At 43.8% G+C, this 19,989-nt stretch overlaps 1 protein-coding gene and 1 long non-coding RNA gene across 2 annotated transcripts; one reads left to right on the plus strand and one right to left on the minus strand.

Moving 5' to 3' along the window:
- The first annotated feature begins 238 nt into the window (after positions 1-238).
- On the plus strand, positions 239-2,648 carry LOC102135334 (uncharacterized). The gene is made up of 2 exons (XR_010581230.1): positions 239-403; positions 2,424-2,648. It is a non-coding gene; the product is annotated as an uncharacterized lncRNA (long non-coding RNA).
- An 8,329-nt stretch (positions 2,649-10,977) lies between these two features.
- On the minus strand, positions 10,978-14,116 carry LOC123568648 (secretoglobin family 1D member 2-like). Its single transcript, XM_045370712.2, has 3 exons — positions 13,993-14,116; positions 12,517-12,704; positions 10,978-11,118 (listed from the first exon to the last, which is right to left on the minus strand). Exons 1-3 carry the CDS (start codon positions 14,045-14,047, stop codon positions 11,089-11,091), a joined length of 273 nt encoding a protein of 90 aa, XP_045226647.1. The 5' UTR covers positions 14,048-14,116; the 3' UTR covers positions 10,978-11,088.
- Between the last annotated feature and the right edge of the window lie 5,873 nt (positions 14,117-19,989).

Raw genomic sequence — 19,989 nt, forward strand, 5'->3', positions numbered from 1 at the left:
ATGCACAGGGTTGGGCTGACCTGAGCTACAGAGGTTGGGAGAATTTGCACAGACCGAGTTTATGCTCCTAGAATTGAGAACTTGGCACCCTGCACCATAATCTTTCTGAAACTTGGGCTCTCCTGGGGGGTAAGAAGATGACCAGCCTCACAGCTCATCCCCAAAATGAGTTCATCCCTCTGGGGATGGCCCATGTTCTGGTGCCTTTTTCTCAGGTTCTGGCTGCCAACTGCTGGAGGATGTGGTTGCAAAGACCCTCGATCCTGAAGTGTCTGTAACAGAATTCCAGCAATATGTACAAGAGTTCACAGACAGTGAAGCTGCTAAAAATGCTGTAGGTGAATTCAAACAGTGTTTCCTCAACCAGTCAAACGAAACTCTGCAGAATTTTGATTTAATGATGGTAATTAATTTCATTTTTTTTCTCATGTGCCCTTTAAAATCACTGTCCAGAAACAAACAGGCTCTAAATGTGCCATGAGGAGTGTTAAGCACCTGGTGAACAAGCTTTGTTTATACATCATTTAATTTAATTTTTTCCTTAGGGTGCTTTGACACTTCACTTTGAGAGTCTTCAGGGAGTGATAAATGGAAAAGGAAAAAAAAAAAAAAAGTAAGCTCCGGAAAAGGCAGAACAAATCATCAGCTCCCCAGTCCATTCTCTCTCTCTCTCACACACATAGAAACACACACACACACACAGACACACACACATAGAAACACACAGACACACACATATAGAATCAGAGACACAGATGCACACGTACATGGAATCACACAGACGCATGCACATAGACACACAAAAAGAAACATAGACAGACTAACAGGGACATACACACACACGCGCACACACACACACATATTCCTTCTTTCTTTAATCTTTGTGAGACAGGGTCTCACTCTGGGTCACCTAGGCTGGAGTACAGTGGTTCCATCTCGGCTCACTGCAACCTCCGCCTCCCAACTTCAAGGGATTCTCCCACCTCAGTCTCCTGAGGAGCTGGAATTACAGGTGCCCGCCACCACACCGGGCAAGTTTTGTATTTTTTGGTAGAGATGGAGTTTCTCCATGTTGGCGAGGCTGGACATTTTCTATGAAGAGGAAGGATCTGATTCTCAAAGAACCACTCATTACTAGGAGCAACCAACAATGCAATTTTTCCCTTTCACAATAATAAATAATAAAAATGTTCTCAAAATTATTTTACACAGTCCAGAAAATACCTTTTGTGCAAATTCTACAGATTCTAATATAAAGAATTTAAAACTCATGCCCAGATTTGCTAGCATACATGACTGGGAATCACGCACCATTTAATTAAGCACCTCAGGAAACGGGAAGTGCAGGTCATGGATGCGAAACAGCATGAGTGCCAGAATTCTTTAAAATAAAACTCAGTGGTTATAACAACAAGGATTTCTGCCTATTTAAAAAAACATGCTACCCTCAGATTCTATTTTTAACTTTTGTGTAATATTTCAAAATTCCATTTGAAACATTTTATGGTAGAAAATTTAAAGATCTACCAAACTTTTGTAGAATAATTTCTTCTTTAAAAATCTGGAGTAGACTAATCATTACCTACCTCCAATATTTTTAAATCTGTATCAAGGTAGTGGTGGAGCCTCAGACTGTTACAATATTTCCCACTTATAAGGCCACACAGCAACTCCAAACTATCACATTCCTATATTTGAGCTGAGGTTTTAATAATTCTATGTTGAAAGAGCGGTCTCAGAATCAGTTTAAACTGGCAGGTCTTTATCAAATAGTGCATGTCACATATTTATTGGATAAACTATTTCAAGGAATAGGATTTTTGGAGAAGAATATTAAGGGGATCCTGGCAGGGAAAAGATCCTAAAACCCTGACCCTGTAAGAGTAAGTGTCTCCTGGGCTTTGTGCAGTGCCTCATGGCTGTAATCCCAGCACTCCGGGAGGCTGAGGTGGGTGGATCACCTGAGGTCAGGAGTTGAAGACCAGCCTGGCCAATATGGTGAAAACCCATCTCTACTAAAAATACAAAAATTATCTGGGCATGGTGGCAGGCACCTGTAATCTCAGCTACTTGGGAGGCTGAGGCAGGAGAATGGCTTGAACCTGGAGGCAGAGGTTGCAGTGAGCCGATCTCGTGCCACTGCACTCCAGCCTTGGAAGCAGAGGAAAACTTTGTCTTAAACAAACAAACAAACAAAAAACCAACAACAAAAAACAAACAAACAAAATATAAAGGTGTCTCCTGGATGACAAAATAAATGAAAAGAGAATTCTTGTTTTGCTTCCAGTGCAAATTTTTCTGAGTGTTAGATGTTCGTGGACAAATGCAGGAAAACGACATGAGGAAAAGTTTCTGTATTTTAATACTTCACTTTCTAAGAGTGATTTACAAATCTAAGTTGTCTGTTTGCTTTTGTTTCCCAGCATACGGTATACAACAGCTTTTGGTGTAAGCTCTTCTAACTTTATACAAGACCTTTGGCTCAGACACGACAAGACAGAAGATGGCCAGAAAGCTACTGCCTACCGCTGGAAACTGCAATTTTTCTTATTTTCTTTCTCCTTTGGACCTTTTTTGTGGAAACTGCAAGGAAACTGTTGAAACCTCAAATTCATTCTCATTTCAGTAAACTAACTGCAAATCATAAAGTTCCTTTTATTGTGTCAGGAAAGGGAGGCTTTCCAGGCCTCATAATCAGGCTGCCTGAGGGAGGCAAACACAGACAGGCCATAGACAGACCTTGCAAGTGTCGGGCGAGGGACTGAGGCTTCTGTGAAGCACTTGCTTTCTCAAAGCCTCTTGCCCAAGCATTGGGCCTCTCTCTGAAGACTGTTTCCTACCTCCATTCCACCACCTCCCCACGTGACTCTCTCTGGGGTCCTGGGGCTCTAGGTTCCGAGGTGGGGTCCTGCTCAGAGGCCCTGCTTTCATTCCAGTCCTCTTCTGTGTGGTGAGCCCTGCTGGCCATGCCAGGCTCCTCTGCACTGTCTCTGGGCCTCCCTAAGGTGTGCAGGGTCCAGACAAGAGCCAGCCAGGGAGGGAGACCTACAAAGCAGGGTGGATGGTGTCTGGCTTCTAAATTTTGATTTTTGTTCATTATGGATGTTGGATCTGAGGATTCAATTTCTTTAAATGTTGCATTAATATATCTTTTATAATATTATATTATTTTAGACATATAAAAATATAATTACTGAGTTTCATAGCACCCTCCTTAAATTATTGAGTTTCCCTGAGTCCTGTCTCTGCAGCAGGAATGGGGTCCATCCTCCCCTGTCCCACAGTGAGCTGCAAAGGCCATGAGGGTTAAGGGGAGTGAGTGTGCCTGCAGGGACCCAGAACAGCAGGGGATGTTTAAATGAAACCTGGGGTCTCCTTCATGTCCTGTCCCCAGCATTCCTGTCACCAGGGGGAGGCTATTGCCACCTCTTCTGCTCTTGCTTCAGCCTGTCCCTCTTCTTTCTGGGGCCGTCCACTCACCCAAGAAGATCCTATCTATTTCTCAGGACAATTCAGCTCCACTAGGACTGACTCTTTTCTCAGGGAGGGCAGGTGCAGGGATCCAGGCTCACAATATCTGTAAGGGGCCATAAAAATGAAATAATTTTAAAGAATCATTTCCTAAATTGAATATAACTGTGAAGAATATATATCAATGAATCTAGCCAGGAATATAGACTCTATTTTACCAATGCAGTTGTAAAATACAAAGTTTAATTTTTTTTTTTTTGGTAGATAAATGGCCTATGAAGGCAATAAAATACCAGTGACCTGCAGAAGTCACAATGAAGCCTTACGCCCAATAACTTCCAAAAACCACAGGCCACCCTCTTTGGTTTAAGGTCCTGAAAGAGAGGAGAAGGGAAAAGAGATTCAGAGCTAAGAACTAGAAGATGGGCACATGGTAGCAGAAAATATAAATCTGTATAGAGAAGGGCCTGGCCCGTTTGGTGAGGGGGCCATATGCATTCTTGAGAGGCAACAGGCTGTAAGGGAAGGGGCCACTCCAGGATACTCATGCCACATGGCAAACCAGGTTTGCACTGCATGCCAGACCCATGCAGTGGAAAGGGGACCCTGTGCATGGTAGGTGACAGACACAAGAGCTTCTGAAATTGCCGACAAAAAGAACATTCTTGACAAGAGGTTTTTATTTCCCCTTTGGTTTTTGTGTTTTTAAAGCATAACGAGTACATTTAATCAGTTTTACCTGACATGGAAAGCTTCAGAAATGAAGTCACAAAGAACCAAGGGAAAACTGTTTATTTTAAAGCTTAGATTTAATGCACAGTAACAGCCGTGTAGAAATGTGATTGGACAAAAAGGGAGTAATCTCACGTGAATAGACGGAGTGGGAAAATCCAGCAAGGCTTGCTGTTCAGATTCTTCTTGGCTTCTCTGTGTGCCATTCCCAGAGAAGGGCCTTAAGCAAACTTGCGGGTGGTGACAAACTATACCTCAGATCTTTCAGGCATAAGGTAACCCACACCCAGAACTTCTTGAAGAGCCCTGAGAAACCCATCACTGTTGCCCCCAAAATCCTGGTCTACTATAGGCAAGGGACTCCAAGTGGCTAGACTGGGAACCAGATGAGACTCCAGATTGCTTAGAGGAACCATCCTGGGTGACTGACAACCACTGCTCTTTCGGGAACTGATCCACCGAAGCAGAAAAGCCCTCACACTGCACATAGCCTTGCTGGGCTGCTGGGTTCTGCAGGCTCTGCTGCCACAATTACTGCAAGAGGCCATGTCAGAAGGAGAGAGACATGACTCCTGCCTCGCCCCAGCTTCCAATCTCCCAGCAATACCTTCCACTGGAGATTCGCAAGGAGCCAGCTGCCATGACGTTGTGGGATGGGAAATACGGAGGCCTCCATTTTAGCAATAGGGGGATACTTAGGAAAAAGTAAATCTGGACCTAAGGAAAAATAAGCCTTATCTGGCTTCCCATGATGATAATCTAGAGTCTTAGTCTTTTCAGCCAGTTGGAGGCCATTTATCTGACCTATTGAAGAGTTAATAGCTGGAAAATGTGTTGCCTACAATGTAATAAATGAGGCTTAATTAGCTCAATAAATACATCTAAGAATAACCACAGGAGGCTTAACAGGCAATAACCAGGTATTAAATCATCCTGGAATAGGAAAAATTTCTACAAGTTTATGCCTTAGTACCAAAGGGCGGCTGACCTACAGCCAGAGACTGTTCAGGGAAGATGCTGCGTATGGCTCGGTGTGCATAAAGTATCAGAACTAATGGGATTAATGGGGGCCAATGACAAATAGTACAAAAGGTTTTATTATCCACGTCATTGCAATGCACTTTATAGGAAGAAAGGTCTTTCTACTGAGTAAAGTACCAAGTTCAGTAAACTGTCTCTAGAAACCCACAGTGAGGATCAGCCCATCAGTTTCCTGCTCTATCTCATGTATCCTGAGATTATTCATTCTGCTTCTCCACGAAGCTCTTCCAGAATTCATACAACACTGCATTCAACCTATTGTGGATGTCGCAGGGTAACTGCTTTCCTCTCCAGAAAAAGATGGAGAAAATCTATTTATTTTATCTCCTAAATGGCACCTGTTTTGGCAAAGGACTCAAATACCCACCTTTTCATTTGGTCCTTCAATGTGGTTGTGGTTTGCTGTTCTCATGTGTGTAGTTTACATGTGGGGCCAACTTACAAAGACATACAGGTACCTCATAGGAGGGTGAGCACACTTTATACACTGTGGGGATGGACAAGAGGAGGTGTGAGGACCTGGCCCGGGTCACTGCTAGGGCAATTCTCTCTCTGGGATTTCTTATGTGGAAGCAAGGAGGTAAAAATTGAGAACGAGGGTGTGACGGTTAATACTGTCAACTTGATTGGATTGAAGGATACAAAGTATTGGTCATGGGCGTGTCTGTGAGGGTGTTGCCAAAGGAGATTGACGTTTGAGTCAGTGAACTGGGAAGGGCAGACCCACTCTTAATTGGGACACCATCGAATCAGCTGCCAGCGAATATAAAGTAGGCAGAAAAACTTGAAAAGAAGAGACTGGCCTAGCCTCCCAGCCTACATCTTTCTCCCATGCTGGACGCTTCCTGCTCTCAAACGCCAGACTCCAGAGTCTTCAGTTTTGAGACTCGGACTGGCTCTCCTTGCTCCTCAAGCTTGCAGACAGCAGACAGCCTATTGCAGGACCCTGCAATAAGTTAATACTTAATAAACTCATATAAATATATTATATTTTGTATTGTATATAATATGTAATAACAAACTCATATATATATCCTATTAGGTTTTACTCTCTAGAGAACCCTAATACAGATTTTGGTACCAGGAGTGTTTCTAGAGGAACAGAATATTAAGGATGAAGTTCTTTCGTGGTTTTAGGGGTTTCTGGAGTTAGCTGCTTAATATGATTTGACCCCAAAATACTAAGGACTGTACTTCTAATAGTATGGAGAACACTGATGGTCTTTGGTGTAAACTGTTAAGAGAGTTATACAAAATAAATGCATTTGACACTCCTGATTCACTGCTCGTAAGAGGCAAGGAGTTTAGTGACTCTATATATAATACCTTTGACCATATGTGGAGAACAAGGAACATAAAGCTGGTTGGTTACTCCTAAATTCAGTGGACAAAGAGATGAAAGAAAATGATGAACTCAGGGATTCTGTCTCCTGGCTTCAGAAGCAGATACTGAGCCTCAAATCTGCTAAGATTGCCCTGAGTGAGAGTCTTATCTCCTGTAGAGAAAGAGTTGAAATTGTGGAAGGACAGACACAAGCTCTTATCACGCAAGTGGCTGACCTGCAATGAAAGGTGCATGCACAGTTTCGCCAGATGTCTACTGTTAATATGAGGGCATTGATTGGAACAGGATGAGACCCTGTAACTTGGAATAAAAATGTGTGGAGGAGGACCCTGATGAAGCTAAGGACATTGAGTTTGTAAACTCTGAGGAAGCTTTTTTTTTGCCAGAAGGAACAGCTTCTCTATCCCCAGTAATGACAGCCTTCCCTCCCAGACCCATACTGCCATCAGCCTTTCCACATTTGTCTGAGGAGATAAACCCTGTGCTGCCTGAGGCAGCAGTGATGGCCTCCCCTGAGGCAGTTGCCAGGCAAAATAATGGCGATTCTCCTCAGGAATCACACCCAACACCCCTGTTTACTTCTGGACCTGTAACTAGACTAAAGTCCTGGAGGGCCCCTGGAGTTGAGGTTGAGAGTGTGACCTACGGGGAGGTGCACTACACACAAAAAGAACTGTTTGGGTTCTCTAATTTATGTAAATAGAAATCTTGAGAACAGGCATGGGAATGGCTATTAAGGGTGTGGGATAATGGTGGAAGGAACATAGAGTTGGATCAGGCTGAATTTATTGATTTGGGCCCACTAAGTAGGGATTCTGCATTTAATGTTGCAGCCTGGGGAATTAAAAAGGGTTCTAATAGTTTACATGCTTGGTTAGATGAAATGTGGATTGAAAGATGGGCCACTGTGAGCAAGCTGGAAATGCCTAATCTCCCTTGGTTTAATGTAGTGGAGGGGATCTAAAGGCTTAGGGAGATTGGCATGGTGGAGTGGATTAGTCACTTTAGACCTACTCATCCCAGCTGGAAGGGTCCAGAAGATATTCCCCTGACCAATGCCTTAAGAAATAGATTTGTGAGGGCAGCACCTGCATTTTTGAAGAGCCCTGTAATAGTTCTTCTCTTTATGTCAGATCTAACAGTGGGAACTCCAGTCACTCAACTACAAAATTTAAATACTATGGGAGCAATTGGATCCGAGGTGGCAGCAGCCAAGTGGTGGCACTCAACCATCAAAGGCAAGGTGGGCATAGCTACCATATTTGACAACAGAGGCAAAGTAGCAATCAGAATAGTGTGACTTGTGTAGAGCTCTGGCATTGACTAATTAATCATGGTGGTCCCAGAAATGAAATAGATAGGAAGCCTACTGCATTCCTACTTAATTTTTTTTCATTTTTTTCTGAATATTTTCTTTTTATAAAATTTATTTTATTTTATTTTACTTTAAGTTCTGGGATACATGTGCAGAACCTGCAGGTTTGTTACTTAGGTATACATGTGCCATGGTGGTTTGCTGCACCTATCAACCTATTATCTAGGTTTTATTTTGTTTATTTTATTTTTATTTTTTATTACACTTTAAGTTCTGGGATACACGTGCAGTATGTGCAGGTTTGTTACATAGGTATACACGTGCCATGGTGGTTTGCTACACCCATCAAACTGTCATCTACATTAGGTATTTCTCCTAAAGCTATCCCTCCCCTAGACTCCCATCCCCAACAGACCCCGGTGTGTGACATTCCCCTCCTTGTGTCCGTGTTTCCTGGTGATACTGGGAGTCTTGTGAGTATCATGGGGGACTCCTGTCTCAGCCACTGCCTCCCCAGGTCACTGGATGCCCATGCGTATAGGAGCGGGAGGTGTGAGGTGTGGGGATGGGGACTGCAAGGACTCTACCTGCACAGGGATAGATCCGCATGGGGCCAGGGCATCACTTGCTTTTGACAGCTTCCCAGTGGATTCTAAAACAGAGACACATTTGAGGACCCCAAGGCAGAACATTTGTCATTCTTGTATTCTTTAGTGGGAATAACCTCAGATCTTCCTGGGCACTAGTGAGGTCTAAGTCAGACAGAACTTGGAAGCCTTCCAGCAAAATGCATATCAAGATGCTCAATACATAGAAACTTTTATTCATTGTAAGCATTATAGTAATGGTTGCTCCAGTTTGCAGGGTGCTAAGATTTTCCTGAGTATTAATTAATTTAGTGTGTTCTTACAACAATACTGTGATATGCATCCTATAACACAGAAAGGCACACTAATGATAAAAGGGATGTCTATGCATGTGAATGCATGTGTGTATGAGGATTTAATGTAAGGCATGGGTATTTGAGAGGGCTTTGCAGAGGAAGAGGTAAGCGAAGTGAATTCTATAGATGGGGTTGCCAGATGTCTCAGGCAGGGAAGGCTACAGAGGCAAAGGAAAATACATTAGCCCTGGTGGAAGGATATGAGTTATGTGATAAGTAAGAAATGAAATATAAACAACTGTGACTGATTACAGAGTACCTGGGGAGAAAAGGGAGATGAGAGGGCAGGGGCTGGCAAAAACAGGTGTTGGAAGCCCCTGTGTGCAATGCAAGGGTGTGGACTTGCTCCTCCCGTAAGTGTTCCTCTGTGGTTTTCTCCCAGTGTTGCAAGAGCTCCATGAGTCCTGGTTTGCCATGCACAGTGTGTAGACTGAACTGGTAATGGGTTTCACAAACTTAGGTTCTGTTTTTAAGTGCACCTATTTTCTGGTGTGATTTTTAAAATATATATTTATTTTACAAGAAATGTTCAATTAATAATAACTCATCTACTATTGTTCCAAGTGTATAAACATTATCATATGAAGGTAGGTTTAGGGTAAAAATAAGTTCCCTTACTTAAAATCCTTGAGAACAAAGAGCCCTCAGGTCATGTACACTTGTGGAAAAGAAGACAGAATCACCTTTTAATTTTAGGAGGTTCACTTTGGCGTGGATAAGGAGAATATATTGCAGGAGGGCTTCAGAGGCTAGGAGACAATTTAGGAGATTTCAGTCTAAGTTGTGAAGGACACAGACCAGACTGTGATGGTCACTACATGATAGGAAAAAAGAGATTTGCAGAGGTAATGCTGTAGCCATGGAGGGAATAAAACGTAGTGCACGGCTAGAAGGCAGTAGGAAGGGGAGATGTTTTTGGCTGATTCATGTTCCCCCCAAAAAACATCTACATCCTAATCCCTGAAATCTGTGACTGTTCCATTACATGACAAAAAAATCACTTTGCATACGTGATTAAGTTAAAGATGATGAGACAGGGACATTATTCTAAATAATCTGGTGGTCCCTAAACCCAACCTCTGTACTTTGTAATTAAAAGGCAGAAAAGGATTTGACATGGAAATAACAATAGAAAAAAAATTATCATGGAGAAAGAGGTTGCAGTGATGTGGCCACAGGACCAGGACAGTCAGCAGCCCAGAAGCCATTAGCAGCCCTTAGTGATCTCTCCCTGAAAGCCCCCAGAGGGAGCCGAGTCCTGCTGTCCCCTAGCCTCCCAGCAATGATACTAATGTTGGGCTTCTGATCCCCAGAGGTGTCAGAAAATCAGTTGTTTTAAGCCACTAAGCTTGCAGAGGTTTGTTCCAGCAGCCACAGGACACCAAGACAAGAACATGTTGGGTCTCCCTGTGTCCTGGTTAGGAGACTTGCTGGGTGGGTGCATTACCCTGGATGGGCTCATGGAAGGGAGAGCAGGCTGTGGGAGGACGCCGTGCTCAGTTTCACATCCTGCTCCTGGAAGGACTGTAGAGTGCACGCTTGGAGCTGTCCAGTTGGCAGGGGGTGCTGGTCTCTGGAGCTCTTGGGAGAGCTGGAGAGAGAATTTGCCTCAGGTGCTGGTGAGGGTGCAGACACTGAGGAGTGCTCTGAGTGTGGGGAGTGAAAACATGTGAACTCCATGTCGAAACCTGGAGATGCCCTCAAATTGTGATAAATTAGGAAATAAACATGACGGGGCAGAGAAACCATAGTGCAGAGGTGGCACCAAGCAGGCTGACCTTCGGTCCTAAAGGACATCACACTAGGGCCACTGCTGGGTGGGAACTCCAGGCCTGGACACCCAGGCAGGCTGGGGGTTCCCTCAGTACAAGGCCATCAGAAACGCTGTAATTCCTGTGTCCTTGTTAACATGGTTTTCATTTAGGGCCACAGGATAGGGAATGTCTAAGGAATGCAGGACGATTCCTACCAAATATTTCCCTCTGGGATGCCTGGACTCCGGCCCCATTGGTAACAGGACCTAGTTCTCTGGAGCTGATTATCACCCACAGCAAAAGGCCGTTCCCCTATAAAAGCCACCCTTGACTCAAGGCCTAAGACTGCAGGATCATAACAAGACCAGTGGAGACGTGCAGGGCAAGTGATTTATTAGAGAAAGACGTTGAAACCTTTACATTCTGCAGTGACGATCAGAGTATCATTGAAAGATAGTGGAAACTAGCATTAAAAAGTTTTTACATCTCAGCGATCACATTTCTCTGCTATTTTTTCCTGAAATAGAAAAGGAAAGAAAGGAAGGTGAGGTTGGTCATGCAGCTCCTGGAGACAACATCTTAACATCCAAGTGGCCGATGGAATTCTGCTCCCAAAGACAATTGGAAGGGCAGAGGCAGGAACCTAGTGTGCGTGGGAAACCAGAGCCTAGACCTGGGGGCTTCACAGCACGCATGCTGGTGAGGGAGCAGCCTTTCCTTGCCAGGCCAATAGCCCTGGGGGGACCCAAGTGTGAGGCCCCGGGTCCTCATGGCGGGGAAAGAAGGGGTGGACAGAGCAGCCAGAGGTTATTGTCTGGGCTATCCCAGGACTTGGAGTCTCCTGTTTCCTACAATGAGGGACCCAGGACTGAGAGGCTGGTCAGGGCTGAGAAGGCTTCTGGAAAGCTTGGCTTCCAGGAGACTCCAGCCTCCCCATGCGGGAATTCTGCCTCAGGGCCCAAGCACCTCTCAGTCCTGAGCCTGCACCTTCCACGAGCATTTGTAGCTAAACCTCAGGACAGCAGCCCAGAGGCAGCCAGGCTGAGAGGCCCCTGGAAAACCTCTGATTTCTTGAGAAAGACAGAGTGAGAGCATCCCGCTTCCATGGCACTGCAGGAGGTGGAGTAGCGAGGGTCTTGGCCCACTGGCCGTGGTCAGGAGAGCATCGTGGGTGAGGAGGGGAGCGTGGAGTCTGAGGAGCTGGGGGGAGCTCCTTCCTGGCTCTGCAGAAGCTGCAGAGAAGCCCAGCCCTCCAGCGCTGCCTCTGTAGGAGGCCTGGCTTTGGGTCCCTCCCTGCCTTCCTCTCCCTGTTCAAGGCTCCCACACCCCCCAGTACATTCCACAGTGACTGTGTGAGGGCCGCTTGGCCTCAGGAAAGTCCCTAGGTTGAGAGGTAGTCATGTTTAGCCCTTCCCCATCCCTGCTTGGGCCCAGGCTCACTCCCCATGTCCTCAGCACACTCTGGGGACACGGCATCCAGGCAGGTGACCTGAGGAGGGGGAACATGCAGGAGGCTGTGCGCAGCTGAGCTGAGTTCTGCAGGCGAAATGGAAGCACCCACCCTGTGGCCCTGAGTGACTCTCTCAAGCAGTGACCAGCAAGGCAGGTGCCCCACCACCTGTGTCCCCCACAGAGCAGCAAGCTGACCTCACTTCACACTGTGCTGCTGACAAGAAGCCTCGACATGAAAAAAGAAAGAAATTGACCGCGGTGGGTGGATCACCTGAGGTCAGGAGTTTGAAACCAGCCTGGCCAACATGATGAAACCCCATCTCTACTAAAAATACAAAAATTAGCCAGGCATGGTGGCAGGTGCCTGTAATCCCAGCTACTTGGGAGGCTGAGGCACAAGAATCACTTGCACCTGGGAGGCGGAGTTTGCAGTGAGTCAAAAAAAAGAAAAGAAAGAAGTTACCTGGACTTTTTCAATTAAAAGATGTTTCTCAAGCGATATCTGATCTGTGCATTTCTTCACTTCCAAAATGGCTGCTACAGCTTCTGGAGGTGCATCATATTTGGCAAGTTTTAACTTGAACACAGGTTCATTAATGAATGAGAAGCCTGAGATCTCAGAAAAAAGAGCTGGGCAGACCACAGCGTTGGCTGCAACACAAGAATAAAAATACTCTTTATGTTAGAAAAAGTCGATTTTTTTTTCATGGCTGCCTAATGGCTACCAGACATCACCCCCTGGGATCCGTGTTTCCACACCGTTATTGTGCTGATGACACTGCCAGACCTCAGTGTGATTTCCTCAAGGTCACACAAACAAAGGGAAGAGGTTCATACCTACAGCTAGACTCTCTTTTATTTATATATTTTTCTTTTTTTTGAGATAGAGTTTCGGTCTTGTTGCCCAGGCCAGAGTGCAATGGCATGATCTTGGCTCACCGCAACCTCCACCTCCCAGGTTCAAGCGATTCCCTTGCCTCAGCCTCCTGAGTAGCTGGGATTACAGGCATGCGCCACCACGCCTGGCTAATTTTGTATTTTTAGTAAAGATGGGGTTCCTCCATGTTGGTCAGGCTGGTCTCGAACTCCTGACCTCAGGTGATCCACCCGCCTCGGCCTCCCAAAGCGCTGGGATTACAGGTGTGAGCCACCGCACTCAGCCTTTTTTTTTTTTTTTTCTGAGACAGAGTATCACTTTCTCAGGATGGAATGCAGTGGCACAATCTCGGCTCAGTGCAACCTCAGCCTCCTGGGCTCAAGCGATCCTCCCACCTCAGGCCCCCAAGTAGCTGAAACTACAGGTGAATGCCACCATGACCAGCTAATTTGTTTTGTGGGCTATTTATTTATTTATCTATTTATTGTAAATACTGGGTATCCCCATGTTGCCTGGTCTTAAACTTCTGAGCTCAAGCGATCCGCCCGCCTCGGCTTCCTGAAGTGTTAAAATTACATGGCTCATACCTAGTGTTAAAATATAGGTGTGAGCCATGATGCCTGGCCCACAGCTAGACTTTTGACAGCCTTAATCTTACTCCATTCCCATAGCCACTCCTGGCAGAAGCTCTAACCACCAGTGATTGGAGGAGGCTGGTCAGGGAGGGTGAGCATTGTGCCAAAGGTCAAATGGCTGGGAAGTGGCAAAGCCCAGATTCACCCCAGACCTCACATTACGTCCTCTGACACAGATCTCATCCAGGAGCGAAGCTCGGGCAGAAGAATTCCTAACATTTTCCTGCATTTATATTTTATAAAACTTCCTAGGTGCTGGGGAGAAGAAATAGCCCTGAGCTTTCTGAGAGGCTCATTCAACAAGCACAGAAAAAGGTCTGGTGTTTTGGTTTAGTGAAGACTCCTACTCCAGCCCAAATGAATGGCCTTGCCTCGGAGGAGGGTGCGTCCCAGAGGCTGGTGCTGGACTCATGACTGATGTACTCACCCTGGTAGCAGCAAAGGGCCAGTGTGACCAGTAGGAGACACACCGACAGCCTCATGGTGGCTTATTCTGCTGTGAGCTCAGCTTTCACAAACGATGAGAAATTTGGACTCGATCCCAGAAGCCTGTGAAGCCGTGGAGCCCAGGGCTATTTGTATCTAGGGAGTCTGGCTGGTCGTGCCCATGGGGGCACCTGATAGGTCACCAGGCCTGGCTGTCAGCTCAACCCTCCTAGCCAGGGCTGCTGCCATCCATCAGTGTCATGTCCCCACGCCTCCCTCCATCCCGAGTTGGGCGGAGCTCAGGAGAGCAGCCCACGTGTGGGCAGCAGAGCTGAGAACCACCCAAAACTCAGCTCTGTGCTCCAGGTGGGTGTCCCGAGATCTCTGGAAATATTCCCGGGATTCTCAGTTTCCTCCTGAGCTTTTGCTAATTATTATTTTTTCTTTGTATCAGTGCAGAAGCCTAGGTGGATTCTGACTTCAGCAGGCACAGGAAGCTGGAAGGCTGTGTTCTGGTTATGGGAGAGCAGGGACATAAGGAAACCCTGCTTTGATCCCCCTGCATGTCTGACAACCAGCCAGGCTTGTTTCAGTTGCACGTTGAGCAAGTCTAAACAAGACCTATTTTTTCCCTGAGCCCCTTCCATCATCACCATGTTCACTGCATAGGTACCTAAAACTGAGTTGAATACGTCCTACCTTTGGAGGATTTCCTGGGGGAAAAGCAACCACCGCACCTGTTCTCTATCCTGCCTTACTCCCAGACTGAGTCTTGTTTATGGGTGCAGTTATAAATATGACCAAGATTCACATTTTCTACCTATTAAGAGCAAGCTTTCTGTGATGTGTAGCCACTTACATCTTATCTTAGGGCTGGTCTGATGAATAAATATCCCAACTTTTTCCCAATTAGCCGGGCATGGTGGTGGGCGCTTGTAGTCCCAGCTACTTGGGAGGCTGAGGCAGGAGAATCGCTTGAGAGGTGGAGGTTGCAGTGAGTCAAGATCATGCCACTGCACTCCAGCCTGGGCAACAGAGCAAGACTCTGTCTCAAAAAAAAATAATAATAAAATAAAATAAATAAATAAATAAATAAATAATTTGTTTCCAAAAAAAAAAAAAAAAAAAAGTGTGGAAGGAGCCCAGACAACAGCATGACAGAAGTTGACACAGTATAAACAAAGTGTCTTGTGAAGATCATCAGGTAGCCTGGTGAACCTGAAACAGACAGATGAACATGGTATAATAAAGAAGGGTTTGTGACTGGAGAACAGGATGGGCCAAATTCAGTGGAGCTTGCTTGCACTTTCCTCTGTGGAAAGTAGAATGAGTGGGAGAGATGAGGCACTTCCAGATTTTGTTGCCCCACTGCATCTTTTTTTTTTTTTTTTTTTTTTGGTGATTTTAAATCTCAGGTCAAAATAACAGACTTTCATATCCTTTAGGATAGCTGCTATAAAACAGACATACAAGCTAACTAACAAATTTGAAAATACCATTGTAACAAGGAAGTGCTCTCTTAGTGGGAATGTAAAATAGTTCAGCCATCATTGAAGAGTATGGGGGCCTCTCAAATTAAAACAGAAAATATCATAGGATCAAGGAATTTCTCCTCTGATGATATAGCCACAAGTACTGAAATCAGGATATTATAGATATATCGCATGGGCATGTCCTTAAGGACACTATTCACATAGGTGAAGAAGGGGAACCAACCCAGTGTTCATCCCCAGATGAAAGGATGAAGCAAATCTGGGTATTCATGGAATGGAATCTTATTCAGACTCTAAAAGAAGGAAAATCCAGACACAGGCTGTAGAATTCAATATAGACGGACTACAGTACATTATGCTATATGAAGTAATCCAGTCACAAACATAAATATAGTATGATTCCACTTATGTGTGGTATCTACAGTATCCAAATCCACAGAAACAGAAGTTTGAATAGTGGTTTTCAGAGGCTTTTGGGGAAAAGATATTGGGAGGTATTGTTTAATGGTAGAGGATTTCAGGTTTCCAAAAAAAGTTTTTGGAGATTGGTTGCACAATAAAGTGAATGTACTGAATACCGCTGAGGTGCATGCCGAGTCGTAAGATGGTACATTTGTAATGTACCAAATGTAAGATGGCACGTTTTACATTTTCGTATCACAATGAAAAAAAATTTAAACCACCTGGGCTTGAAGTAAAAGTCACACCTTCCAAGCACCTGAATTTTGAGCTACCTGCTTCTGTAAAGCCAAGGATTTACAGAAGGCCAAGAGGGCCTTGAGCACATTCTCTTTCCTAAGCCCTTACTTTCTGTTGACTCATTCATTCAACCAACAAAACATTTTTATCCTTGATCACACAAACATTGCCTTGGCTTTATAGAATGGAACGTCCCATGAAAATCCAGTCACCAAACTAGCCGTGAGCTGATTCTTCTTGGAAACATGCAGGCCCAGAGTGTTGCAAAAACTTCTGTAGTTAATGAGAACGGTGGTAATAGAGTAGTAATAGTTTTCAGTTTGTATATCTGTACCTGCAAAACACAATTGATCATATTCACATTCTTGTTACAAAAGTGCAATATATAAACTATTACATTTCCAATAATATAGTTGAGGCAACTGACTTGCAGAAATAAGAAACCCATCCAGAGTTGCACAGTTTAAAAGCCAGAAGGTCTGACTCAGGCATTGATGGTGTATGAGTTGTGAAGTAGCAAAGTGGTTCTCTCAGTCTAAAATCTGGCCCTGTTTACATGTGAGGTGGGCTGGAGGCAGATGCAGATTAATTTCTGTCTAAGCAGCCCCTTGCATTTTACTTTTTCACTCAAGTGAATTCTTCTAATCAATGATGCCTCACATTAGCTTCTTCATCTAGTTCATTTCACTTTTTCGTCTTTTCCTTTTGAAGTAAGATCCTACAGTGACAACATCAAATGCTGGTGAGATGAGGAACAACAGGAACTCTCATTCATTGACGGGTGGAAATGCAAAATGGTACAACCATTTGGAAGACAGTGTGGCAGTTTCTTACTAAACTGAACACATTCTCACCATAAATTCCAGTAAGTGTGCTCCTTGATATTAACCTAAATTAGTTGAAGTTTAGTTTCCATACAAAAATGTGGACACGGATATTCAAAGACGCTTGATTGAAAATCATCAAAACAGGAAGCAACTGAGAAGTCCTTTAATACGTGCAGAGATTATTAACCTTTGGTACCTACAGGCAGAAAAATATGATTCACCACCAAGAAGTAATGAGCTATTATGCCATGAAAAGAAAAAAAGGAATCTCAAATCCTTACAACTAAGTAAAAGAAGCCAATCTGAAAGGGTTACCTACTGTAGGATTCCAACCATATGACATTCTGAAAAGCACATATGGAAACAAAGGTCTGTTATTGACAAACGTTAATGGGGAGGGAATCATGAAAAGGGAGAGCACAGGGGATTTTTAGGGCAGAGAAACAATTCTGAATTTTAAAAAATTTTTTATTTCCATAGATTTTTGGGAAACAGGTAGTATTTGGTTATATGAGTAAGTTCTTTAGCACTGATTTGTGTGATTTGGGTGCACCCATCATCCAAGTAGCATACACTGAACCCAATTTGTAGTCTTTTATCACTCACCCACCTCCCACCTTTTCCCTCAAGTCCCCAAAGTTCTTTGTATTATTCTTATGCTTCTGCATCCTAATAGTTGAGCTCCTACTTATGAGTGAGTACATGTAATGTTTGGTTTTTCATTCCTAAGTTACTTCTCTTAGAATAATGGTTTCCAGTTCTATCCAGGTTGCTGCTAATGCCATTCTTTCCTTTTTATGGCTGCGTAGTAACCCATTGTATATGCATACTACAATTTCTTGAATCACTTGTTGATTGATGGGCATTTTGGCTGGTTGTATGTTTTTGCAGTCCTGAATTGTGCTGCTAGAAAAATGCCTGTGCAAGGATCTTTTCCATATAATGACTTCTTTTCCTCTGGGTACTCAGTAGTAGGACTGCTGGATCAAATGGTAGTTCTACTTCTGGTTATTTAAGGAATATCTACACTGTTTTCCATAGTGGTTGTATTTGTTCACATTCCCATCAGCAGTGTAGAAGTGTTCCCTTTTCACTGCATCTCTGAACAACATCTTTTGTTTTTTTGATTTTTTGAATCATTATGGTCTTAATATATTATGGCCCTTCTTGCAGTAGTAAGGTGGTATTGCATTGTGGTTTTGATGTGCATTTCCCTGATCATTAGTGACATTGAGCATTTTTTCATGTTTGTTGGCCCTTTGTATATGTTCTTTCTAGGAACTGTCTATTCCTGTCCTTAGCCCCTTTTTTGATGGGATTGTTTGTTTTTTCCTTGCTAATTTGTTTGAGTTCCTTATAGATTCTGGATATTAGTTTTTTGTTGGATGTATAGATTGTGAAGATTTTCTCCTCTGTGGGTTGTCTGTTTACTCTGCTGACTGTTTCCTTTGCTATGCGGAAGCTCTTTAGTTCAATTAAATCCCACCTATTTATCTTTGTTTTTATTGCATTTGCCTTTAGGTTCTTGGTCCTGAAATCTTTGCCTAAGCAAATGTCTAGAAGGGTTTTTCCGATGTTATCTTATAGAATGTTTACAGTTTCAGGTCCTAGATTTGAGTCCTTGATCCACCTTGAGTTGCTTTTCATATAAGATGAGAGATGAGGATCCAGTTTCAGTCTCCTACATGTGGCTTGCCAATTATCCCAGCACCATTTGTTGAATAGAGTACCCTGTGATGGTATATACAGGTCATTACATATTTCTCAGAAATTATAGAATGTAGGACAGCGAGAGTGAACTTTAATATAAGCTATGCACTTTGCATGAAAATAATTTGTCCAGGTGAGTTCATCAATTATGTATGTCACTCTGGGTTAGGGCTTTGAATAATGAGGGAGGCTGTACCTGTGCAGGGGCAGGAGTTATATGTGAACTCTGTATTTTCTACTCAATCTTTTCTGTAAACCTGAATGTACTCTAAAGGAATAGTGTGTTTAAAAAAAGAATGATGCAAATTGCAAAAAAAATGATTTTCACACGAGAAGAAAAATCCTTATTGAAAAAAGCCAAATCAATGAATTGTACAATAATATAGATAGCTGATCAATTTTGGTGAAAATCTAACACAATCAACTAAAACCTATTAAAAGAAATAAGAATACATGAAGTTAGCTAAATACAAGTTAAGAAAATGAAAAAGGGAATTGCTTTCCTGCAAGCTAGCTACGCCACTACACACCATAATGAAGAAATGGTACCATTGACAATAATATAAACAGCAGCCACAAAAATATATTAATAGCTGCCTGAGTGGAGATATACAAGCCTCCAGAAACAGATTCACGAAACTTTTGTCACGATATCAAAAGGAAATCTAGATAAATGGATGCCCACACCTGGTTTCTAGAGGAAACAGTAGAAAATTTAAAGATGTCGGCCGGGCGCGGTGGCTCAAGCCTGTAATCCCAGCACTTTGGGAGGCCGAGACGGGCGGATCACAAGGTCAGGAGATCGAGACCATCCTGGCTAACACGGTGAAACCCCGTCTCTACTAAAAACACAAAAAATTAGCCGGGCGAGGTGGCGGCGCCTGTGGTCCCAGCTACTCGGGAGGCTGAGGCAGGAGAATGGCGGGAACCCGGGAGGCGGAGCTTGCAGTGAGCTGAGATCCGGCCACTGCACTCCAGCCTGGGCGACAGAGCGAGACTCCGTCTCAAAAAAAAAAAAAAAAAAAAAAAAAAAAAGAAAATTTAAAGACGTCAACTATGCTCTGTTCTATAAATTCGAAGTTGCTTCTAACAGAATTTTGTTTTAACTTTTATTCTAGGTTTGGGGTTCATGTCAGTTGGTCAAGTGGTATTATGGAGGTTTGTTGTGCATATTATTTTATCACTCTGGTATTAAGCCTAGTACCCAATATTATTTTTTCTGATCCTATCCCTCCATCCACCCTCCATGCTCAAGTCGGCCCCACTGTC

Source organism: Macaca fascicularis, chromosome 14, assembly GCF_037993035.2.
Source record: "Macaca fascicularis isolate 582-1 chromosome 14, T2T-MFA8v1.1".
NCBI classification, from domain to species: Eukaryota; Metazoa; Chordata; class Mammalia; order Primates; family Cercopithecidae; genus Macaca; species Macaca fascicularis.